Consider the following 21382-nt stretch of genomic DNA (forward strand, 5'->3'; position numbering starts at 1 on the left):
ACTGTGCTTAACTAATACTTTGGAATTTCCTGGTGTTTTCTCTATGGCATAGTGCATGTTCTATTTCAGTAAATGTTCTGTGACTTGAATTTTTTTTATTTTTTATGGCTTTTCATTTCTTAGCGGATCTTGTACCTAATTTCATTTCCTTCTTTGCTTTCACTACCCTGTAGCTCAGCAGTTGGTTCCTCCTGATAAATGCGCCCGGTAGACCGGCTCTCTGGGGAGAGCCCTGCCTGGGAGCAGCGCTGGCTTCTGGGGCATAAACGCTTCCGCCATGGCCAGTGTCCGGCTGCCACCGGTTAACAGCTGCCTTTCAAAGTTCCCCGTCCTCACAGTCTGCTCCTGTAGCCAGTGTAAGGCAGTCCGCTTTTCTTAACACATTGCTGACGGATCAGGAGAAGTCTCGTTCATGTTATACAGTGTTTTACAAAGTATCATACTTTAAAAAGATATTAGCTTGTAAGAACATGTAATAAATAACTTCAAATGCAATGGGTATTTAATTTTAAAGCGTGCCTTTAACATTTATGCAAAACGTCTTTTGTACGTGTTCAATAGAAACTTATCTGGCCACCGGGTAAAGCTAGCAATAAAACCACTGGTCCGCAGTGTGTTAAGATATTCATGTTGTATATTAGCCTTACCCCTCGGCTTCACTTAGTTTTTTTTAGGTAATTCTACTTTTATTAATAACATTAACTTCTTTATAGCCCATTTAGTCCGTCGACCCTCCCCCCCTGGTGTCTGCCTTTTGTGCAGTACCACGCTGACCCCACTATTCATGGTCCCTTTCGCTTCACTTATTTCTAAACTTTATTTTCTCTTTGCTCAATTTCTTCTTCTTTCTTCGTTTTAAATTGTGTCTGTCCCTGGGAGCTGCTCTAAGCCCTTTTAGGAATAAGGGGCACAAGGACATAATTGCTGGCCAATAAAGAACAGGAGAGCTTTCTCATTTTAAGAGGTTAAATCTCTGCTGTGCCGTTTCAGGTTTCGGGCGAGCCGCAGGCCGTGAGGCTCAGCCCGCACCGGTGCCCGGAGGCTCATATCTAGAATGAGGGAGTCCCCCTCTCCGGTTCTCAGTTCCCTACTCTCCCCCGCCCACAGGGTCTCTTTCCTCGGTTCCTCTGGCCAGAGCATGGGTGTCTCCTGGTCTGCTCTGCAGCTCTCACCGAGGCCTAGCTTCAGGGCAAAGCTGCGAGAGGAAAGGAAAGCCAACTGACAGCACCCGGGAGGCTGCCTCCAAGCGATGAGTCCCCTCTCGTTCAGTCCTGTAGTGCTAGCTTTCTGTCTCCTCCCCAGTTCCTAGTGGTGATCAGCAGGCGAGGCAGGCCTTCAGCTATTATTTTAAACTTCGAAGTAATGTCTTGGCTGGGAAGGACTCCAGCTCTAGTGGACGTAGATCCTCCCCCAAGGGCGTAGGGCTGCTTGTAGGGTACTTTGAATTTGTATGCTGAGGTCCAGAAAGCAAAGCAGACAGAAGCTTCCAGAGGGGCCTACGAGGGCTTCTGTGAATAGAGCGCTTCACTGCTCACTTGGCATTGAATGTCAAGCTGTGAACCACAGTGGCAGTCACTCAGCACCTTCATTTGGCAGAAGAGGAAAGAGGGCTCCCAGCGGGGACTAACGGGTCCTGTCACTCAGGAAGCGCATGGCAAAGGCCACTCGGGGACCAGAACGCGGCTTATTGAACACAGTTACTCAGGCTTCTGGTAGCAGGTTCTGAGTGGCAACTAACGAATGTGGCTAGTTATCGCGGCATTAAGGAGGAGATGCTACATGAAGCCAGAGGGAATGGAAAGCTTGATGTAGCGGCAGAGGAAGGGCATATGGTAAAACTTCATCCCAGATTTCAGCGTTTGAACTTGCTGTGATTTTGGTCAAGTGACTACTCTTTCCAAACCTCCATCTGTCCTTGAACAAAAGTGGTACCAGTACCTATTGTGAAGCTGAGAAAGAAGACGCCTGCTAAGTAGGGCTCCTGGTGGCTAACTAGACTCCTGAGGGCGATGAGAACAAAGAAAAGCGAACAGATGATATCCCTGTTTGGGACCAAGAATTCCTCAAAGTTGACCAAGGAACACCATTTGAACTTATTCTGGCTGCAAACTATGTGGGCATCAAAGGTTTGCTTGATGTTCCATGCAAGACTGTTGCCAATGTGATCAGGGGGAAAACACTGAAGAGATTTGCAAGCCCTTCAATATCGAAAACGCCTTCACTGAAGAAGAGGAAGCCCAGGTGCGCAGCGCACCAGTGGTGCGAAGGGAAGTGAAACGTGTGCCTGGCACTAACACTGTAAGGACTGTTCCAAGTACTAGTTGCCCTGTTCTGTTTATAGTTGTTAATATCAGGCAAACAGTAGACAAATGCAGCAGCAAATCCAGTGCATTAGCAGAATATTGTCCTCATTGCATGTGTGGTTTGGGTACAGATTCCAAACCGATGGCTGAGTTTCTTCCAGCGTGAGTAAAAGTATCCTTTTTCTTTGTTCTGAATAAAACTAAATTGTGGGTTCTAACACACACACACACCCCAAAAAGTAATGCCTAGCAGCCATGTCTACACAGGGCCTCTCACACAAACTGCACTTGCACTTCAGGGAGAAGCCGGCACTGAACTGCCTGCCTACACTGTGTTTCTGCCATCTGAGCTTCTCTTATAAAGGAGTTTCTGGGATCCTATTTCAACAAATAGGACTGAGGCTTTCCCCATCCAATTGGAGCTGTGCAGCTATGACCAATCAGAGTGGCTCTACTATGACCAATCAGGACAGTGTCTTTTGGACGAATCAAATTTTGAGGATTTGGAGTCCTCATTTGCATGGGAACAGACCAATCAGGGACCAGGCGCCACGACTTCTGTCGATGTAAGCCAGCTCCCCTTTCCACTGAAGACTGAAGACTGAGTTTCCCCAGAGAATTCTGGTGCGTAGTGGAGCAGAGTGGAGCAGAGCTGGGTCAGCTGAGCTTGGATGAGCTGCGCCACCTCACTGAAGAGGGGCCTGGCCCCAGGGCAGCCTCACAGCGGTGCTGTGTCACAATTGAGTTGTTCCACAGCGGCTGTACCATTGAGCTGCTGGCGCTGAAAGTTTCCTTCTTCACCTCACTCCAAATTGGGACTTCCTGTTGGCCTTGAATTGGCACCAATGGCCATTGTTGACACTATACAGGTTTTTTTTTGTTTGGGTTCTAAGAGATAAAGTTTATAAGCATTTAGCGAATGCCTCATTTAATACATATAGCACCTTTATTGTTGTTATTTTTTGAAATTCACAAATGCCCCCTTTGAAATGCTGTTTTTTTTTTTTTTTTTTTTTTTTTTTTTTTAACTTAAGCATTCATCATGTATTGACCTTTAGAGTAAATGAATGCATTACGAAAGAAGTCTTTTACAGGTGAGTTTGCTGGTGCTCTTAGCAAACCCTCATGTGTGCCACTGTCTTATCTGCCTATCAGTCTTAGCCAGCGATTTTCAACATTTTTTACCTCATGGCACAAACTAACTACTAAAATCCCAAGGCACACCAAGAGATATATTACATTTTTTCCATTCTGACCAAAAAAAAGTGAGTATACTTTGATTCATTCACCCTGGACGGCTATTATTGTGTTGGCTGCTGTCATTTTTTTATTTGACAGTCTAAGGAAACGAGGTCAGTGCCTCTGATTAAATTGTCAGGTATTGCATGTTTTAAAGGTTCTTGTGGCACACGGTTGTGCCACCTCACACCTGTTGAAAATTGCTGGTCTAAAGATTTTGAAGTATTAGTGACATTTCTGTCTTCCTCACTTTCTGAAGTTATGCCCTCACTTTGGAGGAATTGTTTCCTTCTTTATTTTATTTAATTAATAAAATGAAGAAGAAAAAGGCAAGTCTTGTCCCTGTATTTTCCTGTGTACCTCAACTTCCACCCTCGTCCCTGGGGCGTCAGGATGGATTTTGTATCTAACATTTAAAAATCACCCAGGCATGAAGACCTGTCATGTGTGGGGCTCTTTCTAGTACACCCCTCCCTCCTCCTCCGGGGAAACAGGTGTTAGACCTTGGGGCTAAAGAATGAAAAGGGGACGCTGACTCAGGGGGGGAAGAGGGGAGGAGCCCCTCCCCTAAGCTTCACCTCTCTCAGCACCCCCTTCCCATGGACCATGCTGGGCCTGATGTCAGAAAGTTTATTACAAAATAAGGAGGGATGTGTGAGGAAGATTCACTCGTCATAGAATTTCGGCAGCTCATTGCCCAAGATCACACGATGGTCCACGCCGGCAGCTGTGATGGTGACCAGGTAGATGACACCCCCACTAGAGCCGTCCCTGTTCATGGCCAGAGTGATAGCTGCAGAGGGTTCGAGTGGGAGAGAGGGAAAGAGAAAGGCTTACCTTCAAAAATCATTTCCTTCCCTTCCACCCATAAGCCTACGGCCACCTTCCAACTCCAGGCCCATCTCCTAGAGAGGCAGATTAGTGGTGTGCTAACAACCAACTTAAAAGTAAAAAAACCAACATGCCCTTTACATGGAACACCTCCTAATGTCCATGGTCTTAACACTCCTACCACGATTCATGTCAAGTTGTAAACAGCTTAGCAGCAGCTCCCAAATCCTTGGCTGTTTACCAGTGGGTTCTCGTGGGCTAGCCCGAGCCAGCTCCAGCTCACCACCGGTTCTCACGCGCCACGTTTCTTAGCGTGCTCTTCTCAGAACAGTCCTGGCTCAGGCCTTTTGTCCTGAAGACCCACCTAGTTCAGCATTTGTCCTGCCCCCTTTCACTCTCAAAGTGTCCCAGTTTGGATATTAAATTAAATGGTCACCCACATCCTCCGCTTCCTGTTGCCTACTCTACACCCTTCCCAGGTAAGAAGCCCTCCCGGCGCCTTGCCCGTGGCCAATTACCCTCCGTGGTGAAGCGCCTGCACTCCTCAGGGGACATGCCACGCTTATACGCTGCGTCCACATAACCGTAGATGTAGGTGCTGCCAGAGCCACCGATGGCAAAGGGCTGTCGAGTCAGCATTCCTCCCAGGGTTCCGTACACCTGTGGGGGCGGGGTGGGGGTGGGGCGCGCCCTCAAGTCAGACCAAAGAAGCATCAATTCTCTTCTTGCCACCGGACAAGCAGGTGGCCTCCAGGCTCTGCAGTGAAGGCCTGGCATCTCCGACCCCCGTTGGAGGAGACTGCCCTGTGCTTTCAGAGGCGGTGTCTTGGGAAATCACTGCTAGAAGGACAGACCACCAGCTTCCTCTCCAGGGGACTGGGGGACCCCAAGGGAGGAGTGCATTGGGAGCGACTCACCTGGCCCCCTTCACGTTGGTCCCAGCCGGCTACCATGAGGTGAGCAGACAGTTCCTCCCGGTATTTGTAGCTAATATTTCTCACCACGTTTGCAGCAGCCAGAACGAGGGGAGGTTCTTCCAGTTCCATCCTGAAGGAAACATTAGGAAGGGGGTCCATACAATCTCCTGAAGTTCCACCCTCGTGCGCCATCACCACCATCCCTGCCAAGTGCCTCCTGAAACCCAGAGCTGCCAGAGGGCAAACTCCAGCTCCCCTCCCGGCAGCAGGAGCCCGAGTCTCACACCTCCATCGCCCCTCCTTTGCTCTCACCTGCCACTCCCCAGTGACACAACCTGCCCTTGTGGGTGAAAGCAGATAAGCCTCACTTCTGCCAATGACCTTGGTTCCCATAGGGTGACGGATCCATGGGCCACCTCATCATTTTCTTCCTCAGTATTTACATCAGGATAGGGACTTACAGTCCTCAAACTGCCTTCACAGGTATAATTTGATTCTCAAAATAACCCTACAGGCGTGGAAACCAGCGTGGAGAGACCCAGGCCGGGTGAAAGCTAATAAAAGCCGAGGTTCAAACCAGAAGCTTTTGTTTCCCACGGCAGTGCCCCTGGAGCAGGGCCCTCCCGGGGGCTCGGGGGCTGAAGTGTGAGGACCAAAGCCCAAAGCGTCATACCCATGGAGCTCCAGCTGGTAGGCAGCCATGTCGGCCACGGCCTGGGCGTCGGCAGCCGAGCCGGAGAGAGCGCAGTAGATGCGCTGGTGTAAGGGCGACAGCTTGTCAAACACCCGGTTCACCACAGCCTGCCTGCGGGGAAGGAGGCAGCAGTCAGCAGCGGCAGAGTGGCAGGAACTTTTGAGGTTAATCATCCAGTGTTTCTCAGATTCATTTGATGAGAGAACAGCTCATGAAATTTAATGCTTGGATTAAAGCAGGAAGCAAGAATAATCTCAACTAAATGAAACACTGCAAGTAATCAAAATCACACTTATTTCAGGCTTAGATTTTATAATAAAATAAAAAGAGTAAGCTAAGAATGATGTTACTTTTATCAATTTTTTGTTTGCTATTAACCATCTTGAGGAAGTTATGTGTTCTATGGAACATAACATAATGTGGATCTAACCCCATAGGTTCATTTTGCATCTGAGGGAACTGGCCAGGAGGGAGAAAGACAAAATTAGTCCAACACGTGATAGGTGAGAACCAAGATACCTGTTTTTCAGACCCATCTTTTCTCTCATCTCTATCCCTGTCCCCTTCTCAGACCCTGCTCCTTCCAGGGACAGGCTGGAGCATTCAGGCCCCATGAATTCAGAGACCCAAGTACCACCCAATATCTTATCATAGCACCTTTCTGAGAGGCTAACTCCATTTCTCCAAAGCTCAGTTCACCAGGCTTTTCACGAATGGGTAAGAAACATGTGTATTTGGGGACATTCGCTTCCTTCCAAAGCTTATACCTTCACGGGTACTTACCCTGCGGACACCCGGGAGTCAGAACCCACCACCACGCCCCCATCAAACTCTACCGCCATGATGGTTGTCTGCAGAGAGAGAGGAGGGAATGTCAGAGCAGGAGGAGCCTTGATCCCCTCTTGTCAGAGGGGAGGAAACATCCCCAGAGAGGGAGGGGACTGGCTCAGGGTCACCCAGGAATTCAGGCCGGAGCCCACTCCATCCTTCCATTGTCTCTCCTGGCTGCAAGGGAACACCACAGCAGGGCCGTGGGACAGCACAGGCGGTGCAGGTACCACAGCGTAAGCCCCAACCTTCCGTGTGGGGTTCTTTTCACTGTGAAGAGAGAGGTGGGGGCGAAGCTCCTACTAAGGCAGAAGTTTGGCTCAAGTGAATTGCAGTCTCCATCCCATGTGCTTGTGCGCAGGTGCGAGAGGCCCGACAGAGCAAGCTGCCATGATCTTGGGAAACAAGCTCATGTCTTTTTGGGCCCAGAATCCTCCACTCAACACTTCCTTCATCAGAAGCGAGCTCTCACTCGTGGAAACCTGAGGGGGGCGGGGGAGGATGGTCAGCAGGGCCACGTTTCAAGGAAGGAGGAAAGCAGCAAGGAACACGAGGTGGGTGAGAAAAGACTTCATTCAGGGATTTCTGAGCAGGAGGTACAGAGAGCGGCATCTCAGGAGTCAGGGGGGAGATCTGCACAGAGAGAGGATCTGATTGGAGCGTGAGCTGACTTCCAGCTCAAGAAAAGAAATGAAGGAAGCGTGAAGGAGAGTAAAGCTACCCGTTCTCTACTGCTGAGTTTGAAAAGGCCTTAAAGATCCCTGGTTCAAGTGAGAAACTGAGTCATGGAACAGGCGAGTGACTTGCCCAAGGTCACACAATGAGTGGCAGACCCGGGACTAAAACCCAGGCCTAACGGCCGCCCCCTGTTTGGCTTCTGCTTCCTGCTTTCTGCGCCTGGTCCAGCAGCGAGTTGGGGGTTTCTAACCTAGAAGTGGTTTCCCTGCTCTTTCTCACCGCGCTGGCCCCGGGGACCTGCCCTGGCCCATTCCTCCATGAAGAGGGCCAGGGCCCAGGGGCAGCCACACCTTCTGGGGTGGCAGCCACTCCTCCTCCGAAGCAGCGTGCCCGCAAGCCGCGAGTGGTGGAGCGGTCTGGGATCAGAAGCCAGCCAGTCTTGGGCTGCCACCTCCCCCCCCCCCGCCCCCGGGGCAAAGTCCCCCAGCACGTGCGTGGGAGTGGGCGCCGAGGGGAGCTGCGCAGCCCCGGGCCAAGCGGGAGCCCTCCCGGGGAAGGCTGGGGAAGGGCCCCCCGGGCCCCGGGGACCTCGCTATCAGCGCTGGGGCCGTGATTAGCCAGGTGCCAGTCCATCCATGTCTGAGTGATGCGCCGGCCCTTCTCAATCAGTGCTTACTCCCCGCTCCCAAACGCTGCCACGTTTCACCCAGGGCGCATTCCCCAACCCTCTGCACCTTCTCCGACCCCTTCCCTTGATTTAACCAGCCCCCTCTCTAGTCCAGAGTGAAAGCGAAAGCGCTTTAGAGCAGCTTCCCCTTGACGCTTCCAGCCAAGAGCCAAAGCACCCCCTTCTCCACCAGCCTCGCGGGCGCAGTCCCTTCACGGGCCCCTATGATCCCCCTCGGAATAGAAACGCTGCGTGTTCCCTGCGGGGACTGGGGCACTGGGGACTACGCGCTGCCTTCGCACCCAGGTTGGTCTCCGCTTCACTCCTTGGTGCTTCCAGCTCCCCAGGCGCCCCTCCCGCCCCTCCCGCCCCCCCTTCTGCTAACCCCACGCCCAGACTCATTACCCCAGTGAGCACTTCTCCGGCCCGGGGTAGGTCCCCGGCAGGTGGTCTGGCCCGCAGCATCGCTGCTCCGCGCTGCTCGCCGCCTGGGGCACGGAATTCCGACTCAGGACCGCGCGCAGCGCGCAGCCGGCAGCCCCGCCCCTTCGCCACGCCCGCCAGGGGGCGCCCGTGTCCACTCGGCGAGGCTGCGCACCCTGGCGCTAACCTGCCTGGGGCAGATCTGCCCGGAGACAGGTGACCGAAGAGCCCGCCCTGAGCCAGGGGCGGGGAAGTCTCCACAAATGGGTCCCGCAGGGGGGGAAAGGGAAGGAGAAGCGGCCGGTGTGCGTGATGGAGAAGGTGGAGCACGACGGCTGCTCCCCACAACCTCAGATCTGATTCCCATGTCCTCTCCCAAACAGTGTGGGCGCGCTCGTGGGAAGTGGGCGGATCCAGGGAGCCGCCGCGCTTTCGTTTTCTCTTTCCCCTAAATGGCTCCCTTCTAGTCAAGAGCGGTCAGGCTCGGCGGGTTCCGGGACTTTCCAGGAGCCTCGCCCCGCCCCGCCCGCCCGGTCCGCCCTTCCACCCTCCGCAGCCCGGTGTCCCCGCGCTCGGGCGCAGACCGGGACCGCACCGGAGCCTCTGCCCAGCCGGGATGGCGGAGAGTCCCAGGCCCGGGCCCTGCGCCCGCGCGCCGACGGCCGGCTCAGGGGGCCCCGCTCCCCGCGGGAGCCTCCGCCTGGCGTGGCTGGGGACCGCGCTGCTGCTGCTCGCCGACTGGGCGCTGCTGCGGCCGGCGCTGCCCGCGGTGTCGTCCCGGCTGGTGCCCGCGGCGCTGCCGCTGCTCCGGGTCTGGGTGGGGGGCCTGATCCGCTGGGCTGGGCTGTGGCTCGGGGCCCGGGGGGTCCTCTGGGCAACAGTTGGCACCAAGCGTGACAGCGGCGCCCTGGGAGGCCTGGCTGCTTTGGAGCCGCTGGCGGCGGCGCTGGGCTTGGCTCTGCCGGGACTTGCCTTGTTCCGAGAGCTGGTCTCGTGGGGAGCCCCCCGCGACGCGGACAGCTCGAGGCTGCTGTACTGGGGGAGTCGCCTCGACGCCTTCGCCCTCAGCTACGTAGCGGCTCTGCTCGCAGCTGCCCTGTGGCTGAAGCTCTGGAGCCTTGGGGTGCGCGGAGGTCCCGGGGGTTCTGCAGACGCGGTCCGTCGGCTCCTGGGCTGCCTGGGCGCAGAGGTCCGCCGCCTGCCGCTCGTTCTGGGCCTGTTGATCCTCTCCTGTCTCGGTAAGGGGTTGGGGAAGAGGGGCTGACGCTAGGGGACTGGGCAGGAGTCCAGAGGCATGGTGGTCGGTTAGTGAGTTAGGGGAATGGGGATCAGGGGAAGGCGACCCAGCTCGGGTCTTGAGGAGACCACCCCGGACTGGGTGGGAGTCCGGAGTCAGGACAGGAGTGCCCCCCAGGCACTGCCCCCTTCCTCGCGCCCGCGGCATCTTACTCCATCACCTCTACGCTGCCTCCCAATTCAACTCCCAAGAGCCGGTGGGGACCGCAGGGCTGAGTTCCAGGGCAGTTCTGCGCGGCCCTGCAGGGTGTTGGCGGGGCGGAGCGGGCTGCCCGGCTTAGACTAGATACTTGTGACCGACGCCTCTCGCTTTTCCCCAGGTGAGATGGCCATTCCCTTCTTCACCGGCCGCCTCACCGACTGGATCCTACAAGACGGAACGGCCACTGCCTTCACTCGGAACATCGCGCTCATGTCCATCCTCACCATAGCCAGGTCTGCGGCCCCGGTGGAAGGCTGGGGGGGGGGGAGGGCTGAAAAGGAGGGATTGGCACTTGGGGTGCCCTCTGAAGTGCACTTCTGCAGGGACCTCCTCTCTGCCCCCTGAGCACACCCTCCTCTCTCTAGTGCAATGCTGGAGTTCATGGGCGACGGCATCTACAACAGCACCATGGGCCGCGTGCACAGCCGCCTGCAGGGCCAGGTGCTCCGGGCTGTCCTGCGCCAGGAAACAGAGTTTTTCCAACAGAACCAAACAGGTTTCTCCTGAAACTCCTTCATTATACATCCACCTGCTGAGTATCCCCCTCGCCCCCTTTACTTATAACCTTGGTCCTCTCTCACACAGACATGGGCATTTCGTACTCTTGGTGTACCCCCAGAGCTAAATATTGCATCACCTTCAGAAAAACCTAGTTTTCCACCCCAGGTTTTAACATAAATTTATCCCCACCTGTGTTTTTAGAGAGAATTGCAAACCTGGAAATTGTGAGATCACAGAGTCCAAGTGTCTCATTTTACAGAGAAGGAAAGTGAGGCCTAGGCCCTACATGCTGACACACGCATGGTCACATATAGAGAGTGATGAACGTGGGGACAGAACCCATCTCCTGATTTCCAATCCAGTGCTTGGTAGAAACCTAACGGGGTGCAGGAACCAGAATCCTTAGCATGAAGGAGAAATGAAGTCTCTTTCCTGCTAGTAACAACAGGAGGCTCAATACGGAGCAAGGAAGAGTGAACCAGAGGCCCATGTGGTCTCAGTTCGCATGCTGGAAGCCATCGACATCACAGTCTCCTGGACCGCTTTCAGCAGGACCCTGCCTTTTTCTCCAGCTCTGTTACACGCCCAGCATAGGCTGTCCTGCCCATGTGTGCGGCATGGGCTATACAAGAACGTTAAGGAACAGAAGTCTGCCAGAGAAGCGCCAGTTTACGTGGGTGTCAATTTATTGTAGTTAAAATGAAGGCTTTTGGTCAGACTTTGCTGCTCTAACACCTTCTCCCTGCATTGAGATCCCAGAAGTTCCCTATGTCCCTCCCCTCATTTCCCCAGCATCCTTAGAACACCACGTTGACACCCCTCCCTCTGGCACCCAGGCCACTGCTAGTCCCTCCCATCCCTCTGAGACCCTCACTCCACTTTCTCTTCCCCAACCTCCGCAGGTGCCATCACATCCCGGGTAACAGAGGACACGGCCACCCTGAGTGAGTCCGTGAGCGAGCAGCTGAGCCTGTTGCTGTGGTACCTGGTGCGGGGGCTGTGTCTCTTGGGGCTCATGCTCTGGGGGTCACCGTCCCTCACCCTGGTCACCCTGGTCGCCCTGCCTCTGCTTTTCCTTCTGCCTAAGAAGCTGGGAAAATGGCGCCAGGTATGTCCAGGGAGTTGCCTCAAGCTACACAGATGCTCATCTCCTACCTTGGTGGACTCAGTTCCTCTCGGCTTTCTTCCTGGTACCTCCATGGTTCTCCATCTTCATGGACTGCCTGCCCTGTAGTCCATGTTCCCAGACTCAGTGGGAGTGCTGATCTTCACCTTCTCTGTATCTTCTCTTCTAACTCCTGCCCACAATCTGTCCTTAAGGTTATGATCACCAATCTCAAGACTATGATCCCCTGCCACCCTCCCAAGTCATTTTCTTCTCTGGATCTCTTTCCAGAGGGTAGAGCTGTGTCCCTTTCTCTTCTCCCCTGTCCCTCTGCCTCTTCTCACCTTTAATCTCCAACCAGGTTACTTAGGCACAAGTATCCCTATGGTTTGCCAACCCTGTGTGACATCTCTTGTCTATGTCTCCACAGGTGCTGGCAGCAAAGGTGCAGGAGTCTCTGGCAAAGTCCAGCCAGGTGGCCATTGAGGTTTTGTCAGCCATGCCTACAGTCCGGAGCTTTGCCAATGAGGAGGGTGAAGCCCAGAAGTTCAGGCAAAAACAGCAGGAAATGAATATACTCAACCAGAAGGAGGCCGTGGCCTATGCAGTCGACCTCTGGACTTCCAGTGTGAGCACCTGGAGATGAATGCCCATTCCCTTGTCCCTGAGGTGCCTTGGCTCCATCCTCTTCCCCTTGACCCTGTTCCATACTCCTCCTCCACTGGACAATGCTTGGTTCAGTGTTCTCATCCTCTCAATCTGAGGCTCAGTCACCCTACTCAGTGCTCCCTCTTTTTAGGCTAGATGGCTTCCTTTCACTGCGGTACACAAACCTACCCAATCCAATCCTTTTAGGAAGATGCCATGTCTTCCGGTCCCAGGACCTTCCTTCACTTCTCAGGGCATGTGTAGTGAGCCCGCCTCATGCTGGGACTGTGTGGGTGTGCTAGTGAGAGTCATGAGAGTGCAGAAACCAAGTATAGGGGGCAGGGCATCTATGATGTACTTGAAAGAGAACTAGACCAGCAATCACAAGTTCCTGGCTTGGTGATGCCATTTACTAGCTCTGTGACCATGGCCTAGTAACGCTCCTTCTCTGACATGGTTTCCTCATTTTGAAAAATGGGAGTGATACAGCCTTGTTTGTAGGGCTCTTGATATGAATGTTAGATTACTTTACATTCATGAAAGCCTTTTGTGAAGAGCAAATGCTCCCCAACAAGGTGATAATGGTGATGGGATGTGACGACCTCCGCATGTGTCACTGAGTAAGACTCCGTGGTTCATTCTTTCTACTTATTGAGCCTCCTGCTGTTACAGGGGAAGGGACTTTCTATCTCCTCAATGCTAAGGATTCTGGTTCTTTGCACCCTGGTAGATTTCTACCACGATTCCTTTTCTCTGTGGTCTCTCCACAGATCTCGGGGATGCTGCTGAAGGTGGGAATCCTATACACCGGCGGGAAGCTGGTGACAAGTGGGGCTGTGAGCAGTGGGAACCTTGTCATGTTTGTTCTCTACCAGATCCAGTTCACCACAGCTGTTCAGGTGAGTTCCTGCCAGTTTCACTCCCCCTTGCCCCATCCTGTCACCATCCCTGTCATTTTCCTTCCATTCTTTACCTTTCTCACATCACATGACCTGGCAAGCAGATTAGGCGCCCCTCCCCGACTCACTATCCATTCCTCCCTTCCAGGTACTGCTCTCCACCTACCCCAGGGTGCAGAAGGCTGTGGGCTCCTCAGAGAAAATATTTGAGTACCTGGATCGGATCCCTTGCTGCCCAGCCAGTGGTGTGTTGACTCCTTCAGACTTGGAGGGCCTTGTTCAGTTCCAAGATGTCTCCTTCGCCTACCCCAACCGTCCAGATGCCCCAGTGCTGCAGGTGCATCTCCCAGCCCACCACGTGCTCCCACTCTTCCACCCTAACTTTCTTCCTCATTCAGCCTGCTTAACCCCAGGCATAGGCAGATCCTTCCTGACCCCCAAAAGGCAAGATGCACATCATCTGCCCGGAACTGAGGAACCAGTTTGGGTTTCCAAAGAGAGTGGGCCAGGGGCTCTCAGGGAGGAAGCGCTCACGTCCGAAGGAACTGCTGAAGGAAGATCTTGCCCCCAGCCTCCCACCTTTCCTCTTTTTCCCTTTGTGATTTTGAATGTGATTTTCTTTTTTGTTTTCTCCTGGCGTGTGATATTAAGTGTGTGGCATAGTGGTGCTGAGTCTTTGTCCTGTCTTTGCCTCATCTTCCAGCTCTCCTCCTCTGGGAGTTATATCCCTAGGGACAGAAGTCTGTGCAGTGGGAGGGGAGGGTGACTATATTTCCCTGTTTTCCTAATTTCTTCCCTGAAATAAGACGTGACAGTAACGTTAGGGCGACAGTCTCAATGTTAGGGCCCCGGCGGCCTCTTATTGTGTGATTGATTCTCTGGCCTCCAGGGGCTGACGTTCACCCTGTGTCCTGGTGAGGTGACGGCGCTGGTGGGGCCCAATGGCTCTGGGAAGAGCACTGTGGTGGCCCTGCTGCAGAACCTGTACCAGCCCACGGCCGGGACGCTGCTGCTGGACCGGAAGCCCCTCCCCCAGTATGAACACTGCTACCTGCACAGACAGGTGAGCAAGAAGGTGGTCGGGGGAGGTGGGGAGCACCAGGTAAGAATATTCTCACTGAGAGTCACTGAGCTCTGGGAAAGAAGGGTCAGGGGATGATGGGAGACCCTGTGTGAAGATGGGGGCGTGGTCAGGAGAGAGGGCGTGTAATTCTGCAGTATGATATCAGTGCAGAATTTGAGTCTTTAATATCTATAGGACCATTCCTTGTTCCATGACTCTTCCCCGTATTTTGTCCCAGGTGGCCGCAGTGGGACAAGAGCCACAGTTATTTGGAAGAAGTTTCCGAGAAAATATTGCCTATGGCCTGACCCAGAAGCCAACCCTGGAGGAGGTCACAGCTGCGGCAGTGGCGTCCGGAGCCCACAGCTTCATCTCTGAACTCCCTCAGGGCTACGACACAGGTGTTGTATCCACGAGTGTCACCCCAGAAGCCCCAATAGCCTTGCCTTTATTTATCAGTTCTTCCCACTGACAGCAGTTTGAGGTTTTAAGGTCTGGCTCCTATGGCTCCTTCATCCTCGCATCCTCAGCGCTCCTTCACCTTCCTGGAACCGTCCCTGCCCAGCTGTGCCCATCATTCCCTGCTCCATGACTCTGTCGTATTTTGTTCTGGGCGGCTGTAGTCCTTGGTGTGTGTGTGCATGTGTGTGCACATGGGTCCACATGTGGTTATCCAGCTGTCACCTTGGCTCCTGTCTCTGCAGAGGTAGGCGAGGCTGGGGGCCAGCTATCAGGGGGTCAGCGGCAGGCAGTGGCCTTGGCTCGAGCACTGATCCGGAAACCACGTGTACTCATCCTGGACGATGCTACCAGCGCCCTGGATGCAAACAGCCAATTACGGGTGAGACTGCCATCTTAATGCCTGTATCCCACCGATCTCCCTTCCTTCACTCCTCCTATGTTACTTATACTAACATCATAATTATCCAAACCAATCCTTGCAATTCTCAGCTCCTACCAGCTTCTCCCTAAGATGCCCAGAACCAGTTACATCCTCTGAAGCCAGACATAAGGAGAAGACTACCCTAATATCAATATCAATGTTAATTGAGTTTATACTATTGCCGGGCCTGTTGCTAGACGCTTTGCATGCACTGTCTTACTCCTTTATTCACTGTGAATGCCAGTGAGCAGGCCGTTGTGAGCCTCTCTGCAGGTGATGGAATGGAGGCTCAGAGGTCGAATAGCCTGCTCAGTGTCATTCATCTGTTCAGCAGCAGAGACTGGACCCAAATTCAAGTCAATCTGACTTGAATTCTCATGTATTTACCACGAAGTTGTACTTCTTTAAAACAGAATATAAAGATCCCCAGTCCAGAGGGAGAGAGACTATTGAATACCCTTAGCTCTTTTCTTACTGGCTTCACCATAGGACTCTGGCTTTTATTCCACTGTGGCTCCTGCACAGAAATGGTCCTGAACTGATCAAATGTTTTAGAGAGAAGCACGCAGGTGGCCGCGGTGCTGGTGAGGTCTGTGGGCTCTGGGAACACCAGGCCTCCCTGAGCCCTGACAGAGTCCCTGTGGTTCCCCAGGTGGAGCAGCTCCTGTATGAGAGCCCCCAGCGATGCTCCCGCTCTGTGCTTCTCATCACCCAGCGTCTCAGCTCCGTGGAGCAGGCTGACCACATCCTCTTTCTGGAAGGAGGCACCATCTGCGAGGCGGGAACCCACCAGCAGCTCATGGAGAAAAGGGGACGCTACTGGGCCATGGTGCAGGCTCCTGGCGGGTCGGGTGATCCGGAATGAAAGACTTCTCATGGCCTCCCCCTTTCCTGCTGGCCATGGGGGAGAATTTGGGAGCAAGGATCTTACAGAGCTGCAGAGTAGACAGGAGCGACTCCCTAAAATATAACCTCTAGGTGATACTTGAAATTCTGCCATGCGTGATAGCCTCTCTCCAAGCTCTTGAGAAATGCAGATTTCCTGGAAGAAAACCTGGTTTATAACTGTGCTGTAACTGGGTTTACAGTCGGGGTCTGTGTGGCTCACACTGAAAATGAGGATAAATATTTAGAATCTACATAAAGGAAAGATCAGCTACTTTCCAACACGAGCAAAGGCATATATACGTGACCCATAAATACCCTGTGGATTGCTTGATATTTATAATAAAATCGGTGTTTTGTACTGCGTTTCCTCTCGTTTCCTCGCATCAAATGGCTCTCCGACTTCTGCAGCGCGCTTTTCGGGAGCCGGTGACTTCTCTCCTACAGCATCCCCGTGTTTCACAGCCACAGCGAGCGTTCTCTCTCCTATGTGTTCTCCCTCTGGTTGCCCCGCGACCTCCCCACCGCCCCGCCCCCCCCCCCATACCCGCCCCCAAGGATGGACCAGAGTGGGATGTGCGCTCCGAGGCACTAGCCGCCGCTCTGGGAGCCGGGGCCTCTCTGAGGTGGAAGACGGAGGGCGAGCGGCCGCAGGAAGCGCCAAGGCTTCACACTTCACCTCGCCGCCCAGCCCCGGTCCTGTAGGGCTCCGCCGGCGCCCAAGTGGCACTTGGCCGGGGGTGGCTGGTGAATCTCTGCCAATCAGAGAGGGAGATGCACGTGACGTCAACAGTGGCTGGGCAGATTAGGCCAACACAGGTTGCAAAGAGAGGCGGGGTTTAGGGGAGTTTAACTCAGCATTGCCCGGTCAAGCAGCAATCACGCGAGGAGGTGCGGGCTGAAGGGCAGCGCTTGTGGGTGCCTGCAGGCTGGGGGACCGTTGAACCGGGAGAGGCCCCAGGAAGGACCACGTGGGCAGGTTCAGAGGCTGCGCCCTCTCCTGGGTGCCCCTCCCCCACGCGCTGCGAGTATATTCTGTGGCCCCCAGACCCGTCCTCAAGACTCAGAGCCCCCGCTACTCCGGTACCTCCGCACTTTTATAAAACGATGCGCATATGAACTTCCCTCCCCGCCGACGTGACCCCGCTCCGGCCTCTTGCGGACTCCGGGTTCCTCCTGGAGGCCGCGCCTTACAGGAGGCGACTCCCACCCGCTCCGGAAATGTCCGGGAGGGTGCCCGCGCCCGCGGGGTCTCCCCCTCATCCCATCGCCAAGGGGCTTTCGAAGCCGCTCCATCTCGTCCTTCCTTTCTTCCGGCCGCCTACCCCTCTGCTCCCACCGTCCCTGCAGGGGAGCGGAGGAGCCTGGCCCCCGCACACACCTGGCCCCCGCGCTCCTGTCTCCTTCTCGGAAAGGGCAGGGGGATGTGGAAGGCATGCTGGTTCCCTCCCCTTCGGGCTGCGGGCTTTCGCTTTCACTTCCTCGTGCGCGAGCGGCAGATCTCCGGGTGCTGGCCGTCATGGCGCTGCTGGAGGTGTGCGGAGCCCCCCGAGCGCGGCCCGACGACTGGGCTTTCCCCCTCTCGGGAGGCCGGTCCGGCTCGGACCCGGGACACTACAGTTTCTCCACGAGATCTCCGGAGCTCGCCCTCCCTCGGGGAATGCAGGTTCGGGCGGGGGGAGAGCCGGGAGGCGGAGCGGGGCGCGGAGGAAGCGGGGGTCCTCCCGGAGCCGGCGCAAGGGGGCCACCCTGGAGCCGCGGGGAGCCGGGTTTGGCCCGAGGCAGGGAAGAGGCCACGTGGCACCCCGGCGACGGCCTGAGGGTTAGGAGTGCGGATGGGAGGGAGCGCTGAAGGTGGGGAGGGGCCCCTCGGAAGGCCGGGGCGCGCTCCTGCGGGCTCCCATCACACAGCGCACGAAGCCTGTCTCACGCGCCCGACGGCACCGGCCCTCCGGGGGTCTGTGCGCACCGGGCAGTTAGCCGCCCACTGGGTGTGTCTTGGATCAAAGTCACGTAGACTAGATTTGGGGCCTCCCTGTAAAATGGGGACACCAGCAATAAACGTGTTTTGTGAGGGTTAAGTGACCCAATAATGAAAAATCGTTAAGGTCATCATTAAGAGCTTTAGCTGTGGCCACATTTATTTTCTTGCTTTTCTGTTGTGCAGAAAGATGGAAAAGGCGCCTCCTCCTCCCCTTCCCCCGCCATTTCCTTGTAGAGACGGCTGTTGACGATTCAGTTTACTGTGGTTGGGGAATCTCTGTAGCTCCTCGCTAGGATGCCCTCCAGCCCTCCCCGGAGGGAGCCGCCTGCAGGAGTTTTCACTGCCCTTTCCCGCTCTTTCACCCTGGCCAGCCCACGGAGTTCCTCCAGGCCCTGCGCGGGGACGGAGAGAGCAGTGTTCAGATCGAGATGGCCCACGGCACCACCACCCTGGCCTTCAAGTTCCAGCACGGAGTGATCGTGGCCGTGGATTCTCGGGCCTCGGCTGGGAATTACATCGGTGAGTGGCCCGTCCCGGAGGCCAGCTCCCGGGCCCTGCGCCCCCTTCCCAGCAGGGCCCAGCCTCTGCACCCAGTGGTGGCTGGTATTGACTTAGGACACACAGGGAGAGCTGTGGGGTCATCCCTTGTCTCTCAAAACCCCGTCTTCTTCCAGCCACCTTAAGGGTGAACAAGGTGATTGAGATCAACCCTTATCTGCTTGGCACCATGTCCGGCTGTGCGGCCGACTGTCAGTACTGGGAGCGGCTGCTGGCCAAGGAGTGCAGGTAGGCGCCTCTCTGCCTCCATTCTGGACCCTGGGCCTGCAGATCACTGCTCCGCACCCTCCCCCTGCTGACATGGCATCCTAGTGCCCGTGCATTTCACAAGCCTCACTTTGTGTTCCTGTCAATTACCCAGATAATTTGTCAATTTTTTTTAGCACTGACACCATCAATCCTGGTGGGATAGTATCATCACTAGTATTTGTAAAATATGACTTAGATACTTTAAATTTCAAATCTCTCCCTGATCCGTAGGTCCCACAAAACCTTTCCCTTCAAACGCTTACCTCTTCAATCACTGCCTGCCCAGCAGGTGGGCTGCTGGAGAGCTGGCCTCCTGCCCTCTAAGCTCTTTCCCCCCACGCCCTGTCCTCACCAGACTGTACTACCTGCGGAATGGGGAGCGCATCTCAGTGTCAGCAGCCTCCAAACTGCTCTCCAACATGATGTGCCAGTACCGGGGCATGGGCCTCTCCATGGGCAGCATGATCTGCGGCTGGGACAAGAAGGTGGGTGCGCTCGTCCTCCCTGTCCCCCCACTGGTGACGAGAGATCGGTCCTCCGTTGTACCTCCCACTGCCTCTCCTACAAGATACGTGGCACCTAGAGTCCTCGGTTACAGGCCTGTCGCTGCGTATCCACGGCCATCTCTGGGTCCAGATGGGACCATTGGTTCATAAGCCTTTTGATAGAAGAGCTGATGTCAAGTCCCCCCTCCACCCCCCGCCCCAAGTTCTATGCTTGTTACTTAAGTGCTGCCCTGGCTCAAACACCCCTGTGGGAAATTCTTATTCTTTTGTCCACTTTCTATGGGTCACATTTGGAACTGCGTGTGACCAACAGCTCCCTCTCCATTTCCAACCCGGAACTTTCTCGCATCCATTAGGGTCCTGGGCTCTACTATGTGGATGAGAATGGGACTCGGCTCTCGGGAAGCATGTTCTCCACGGGCAGTGGGAACTCCTATGCCTACGGGGTCATGGACAGTGGCTACCGGCCCGATCTCAGCCTGGAAGAGGCCTATGACCTGGGCCGCAGGGCTATTGTTCACGCCACCCACCGAGACAGCTATTCTGGAGGCGTTGTCAACAGTAAGCGACCAGTGCTCCCAGCCCTGGGCCGGGACGACCAGTGCTCCCAGCCCTGGGCCGGGACGGGGGATGGACACTGGGTGAGGGGGTGAGGGGGAGGCGGTTTTCAGAGCCAGGGCACTGAACCAGGGGTTTTCAGAAGAGGGGCACTGGAATACAGTGGCAAGGGTGGTGGTGTGTGCTGTTGTCACGGCCTTCAATGTAACCATTAACGGGACTTGCCGGAGCGGAGGCGGATCCATGTTCTTTCTCGTTCGCCCACAGTGTACCACATGAAGGAAGACGGCTGGGTGAAAGTGGAAAGTACAGACGTCAGCGACCTGATGCACCAGTACCGGGAGGCCAAGCAGTGACCGAAGCGGCTGGCAGGCCTCCTCTCGGAAAGCCTGGGGCCTGAGGCAGCTTACCCTCCAGGAGAAGGAGGGCCTAACCTGAGCCCAGGAGAGGGAGCTGGCGGCGGGGTGGGCCAGACTGTCCTTTGTGTGTTCTCTGTTTCAAGGACCAACCCCTCCACCCCCCCCAGCCATCTGGGTGCCTCATTAAGTACAATAAAGGAAACGGTTGTAACGCCTCTGTGCCGTGGCTGAGTGGGCTTGGGTTGTGAGGGTGGGGGCAGGGACAGGAGGGAAAGAAAAGCTTTTTCTTAGAAGACAGACTCAAACCCCCACTAAGGAAATGGGGCCTCACCAAATATTTCCCCTGGGTTTACTGCCACCTGCACCTCTCCAGGACCCAGGACCTGATCATTGTTATCTGTGGACACGTATTTGCAGTTTAATTCAGGGTAGGGCGCTAGAACAACTGTTTCTGAACTGACAGCGTTGGATGACAAAGCTCCCACCTCGAAGGTGTGTGGTGATTGGGAACGCGGCACCACCGACCTGAAGCAGCACTTGGGAGATGTTGGGCTTGAATGTAGAGATGGACATTAGGGGCTCAGTGTCATGACGTGTCATGCTCCATCGCAAAATGGCAGGACCAGGATTGAAGGGGAAGAGATAAGGAGGACGCCCTCAAGTGGGGGCTATGAGGAAAAGTCAGGAGGTTAGACAAACGAGACAGACACACTGCCATTTCCCCGGGTCACGCTGGAGCTGGAGCCGCAGGGAGGAACGTGGCCGGCCACCTCCCAAAGGAGAGTTGTTAAAGGAACAGCTTGAAAATAGGGCGAAGTTGAGCACGAAGCTTTTTCATTAAGGAAAGATCCTTAAAATCCCGAGTGGACAGGGTGGGGAAATTGTAGCCACCCCCCACTTTACGTCTCCCCCCCCCCCCCCAGTGTTTCCAATTTGAAGTGACTGGCTGGAAGCCAGACCAACAAGGTTTCAAAAGGGTCATTAGGAATCCCAGCCGTCACCTCTAGGACAGCTTGTGTTTGGGAGGTAGTTTCAACCCGAGGAGTCATTTCTGGAATGAGCCGATGCCCATGCCCCATGCATAGGCTCTGAGTCAGGCTGGACCT

The 21382-nt window shown here is 55.0% G+C and overlaps 3 protein-coding genes across 5 annotated transcripts; 2 read left to right on the forward strand and 1 right to left on the reverse strand.

Moving 5' to 3' along the window:
- Window positions 1–4157: 4157 nt before the first annotated feature.
- Window positions 4158–8959, reverse strand: PSMB9 (proteasome 20S subunit beta 9). Its single transcript, XM_036356417.1, has 6 exons — window positions 8563–8959; window positions 6768–6835; window positions 5964–6095; window positions 5291–5420; window positions 4892–5033; window positions 4158–4335 (listed from the first exon to the last, which is right to left on the reverse strand). The coding sequence occupies exons 1-6, from the start codon at window positions 8620–8622 to the stop codon at window positions 4208–4210; spliced, it is 660 nt and encodes a 219-aa protein (XP_036212310.1). The 5' UTR covers window positions 8623–8959; the 3' UTR covers window positions 4158–4207.
- Window positions 8960–9109: 150 nt separating this feature from the next.
- TAP1 (transporter 1, ATP binding cassette subfamily B member) lies at window positions 9110–16428 on the forward strand. 2 transcript variants are annotated; one of them, XM_036356415.1, is made up of 11 exons: window positions 9110–9818; window positions 10197–10311; window positions 10444–10574; window positions 11482–11687; window positions 12115–12312; window positions 13103–13231; window positions 13380–13568; window positions 14121–14294; window positions 14533–14695; window positions 14999–15135; window positions 15830–16428. In XM_036356415.1, exons 1-11 carry the CDS (start codon window positions 9197–9199, stop codon window positions 16040–16042), a joined length of 2277 nt encoding a protein of 758 aa, XP_036212308.1. In that variant the 5' UTR covers window positions 9110–9196; the 3' UTR covers window positions 16043–16428. The 2 variants fall into 2 exon arrangements, with proteins under 2 accessions (XP_036212308.1, XP_036212309.1); XM_036356416.1 differs by lacking the exon at window positions 15830–16428 and adding an exon at window positions 15246–15789 and having other exon boundaries at window positions 9112–9818.
- Window positions 16429–16957: 529 nt separating this feature from the next.
- Window positions 16958–20491, forward strand: PSMB8 (proteasome 20S subunit beta 8). Of its 2 annotated transcripts, none has more exons than XM_036356605.1 (6): window positions 16958–17145; window positions 18418–18565; window positions 18721–18832; window positions 19209–19338; window positions 19716–19920; window positions 20185–20491. In XM_036356605.1, exons 2-6 carry the CDS (start codon window positions 18475–18477, stop codon window positions 20271–20273), a joined length of 627 nt encoding a protein of 208 aa, XP_036212498.1. In that variant the 5' UTR covers window positions 16958–17145; window positions 18418–18474; the 3' UTR covers window positions 20274–20491. The 2 variants fall into 2 exon arrangements, with proteins under 2 accessions (XP_036212498.1, XP_036212497.1); XM_036356604.1 differs by lacking the exon at window positions 16958–17145 and adding an exon at window positions 17363–17728.
- Window positions 20492–21382: the final 891 nt, after the last annotated feature.

The sequence above is a fragment of the Myotis myotis genome, unplaced genomic scaffold, assembly GCF_014108235.1.
Source record: "Myotis myotis isolate mMyoMyo1 unplaced genomic scaffold, mMyoMyo1.p scaffold_m19_p_26, whole genome shotgun sequence".
In the NCBI taxonomy this organism is placed as follows: Eukaryota; Metazoa; Chordata; class Mammalia; order Chiroptera; family Vespertilionidae; genus Myotis; species Myotis myotis.

What these genes read in the sequence shown, in the direction of transcription:
- PSMB9 (XM_036356417.1), bottom strand. Translation starts at nt 8,622, where the DNA reads ATGCTGCGGGCCAGACCACCTGCCGGGGACCTACCCCGGGCCGGAGAA. An exon ending in GACTCCCGGGTGTCCGCAGG is followed by an intron (nt 6,096 to 6,767) that starts GTAAGTACCCGT and finishes CCTTCCCCGCAG; the next exon opens with GCAGGCTGTGGTGAACCGGG. An exon ending in ACCAACGTGAAGGGGGCCAG is followed by an intron (nt 5,034 to 5,290) that starts GTGAGTCGCTCC and finishes CCGCCCCCACAG; the next exon opens with GTGTACGGAACCCTGGGAGG.
- TAP1 (XM_036356415.1), top strand. Translation starts at nt 9,197, where the DNA reads ATGGCGGAGAGTCCCAGGCCCGGGCCCTGCGCCCGCGCGCCGACGGCC. An exon ending in AGCTGGGAAAATGGCGCCAG is followed by an intron (nt 11,688 to 12,114) that starts GTATGTCCAGGG and finishes ATGTCTCCACAG; the next exon opens with GTGCTGGCAGCAAAGGTGCA. An exon ending in ATGCAAACAGCCAATTACGG is followed by an intron (nt 15,136 to 15,829) that starts GTGAGACTGCCA and finishes GTGGTTCCCCAG; the next exon opens with GTGGAGCAGCTCCTGTATGA.
- PSMB8 (XM_036356604.1), top strand. Translation starts at nt 17,498, where the DNA reads ATGCTGGTTCCCTCCCCTTCGGGCTGCGGGCTTTCGCTTTCACTTCCT. An exon ending in CCCTCCCTCGGGGAATGCAG is followed by an intron (nt 17,729 to 18,417) that starts GTTCGGGCGGGG and finishes CACCCTGGCCAG; the next exon opens with CCCACGGAGTTCCTCCAGGC. An exon ending in TTCTGGAGGCGTTGTCAACA is followed by an intron (nt 19,921 to 20,184) that starts GTAAGCGACCAG and finishes GTTCGCCCACAG; the next exon opens with TGTACCACATGAAGGAAGAC.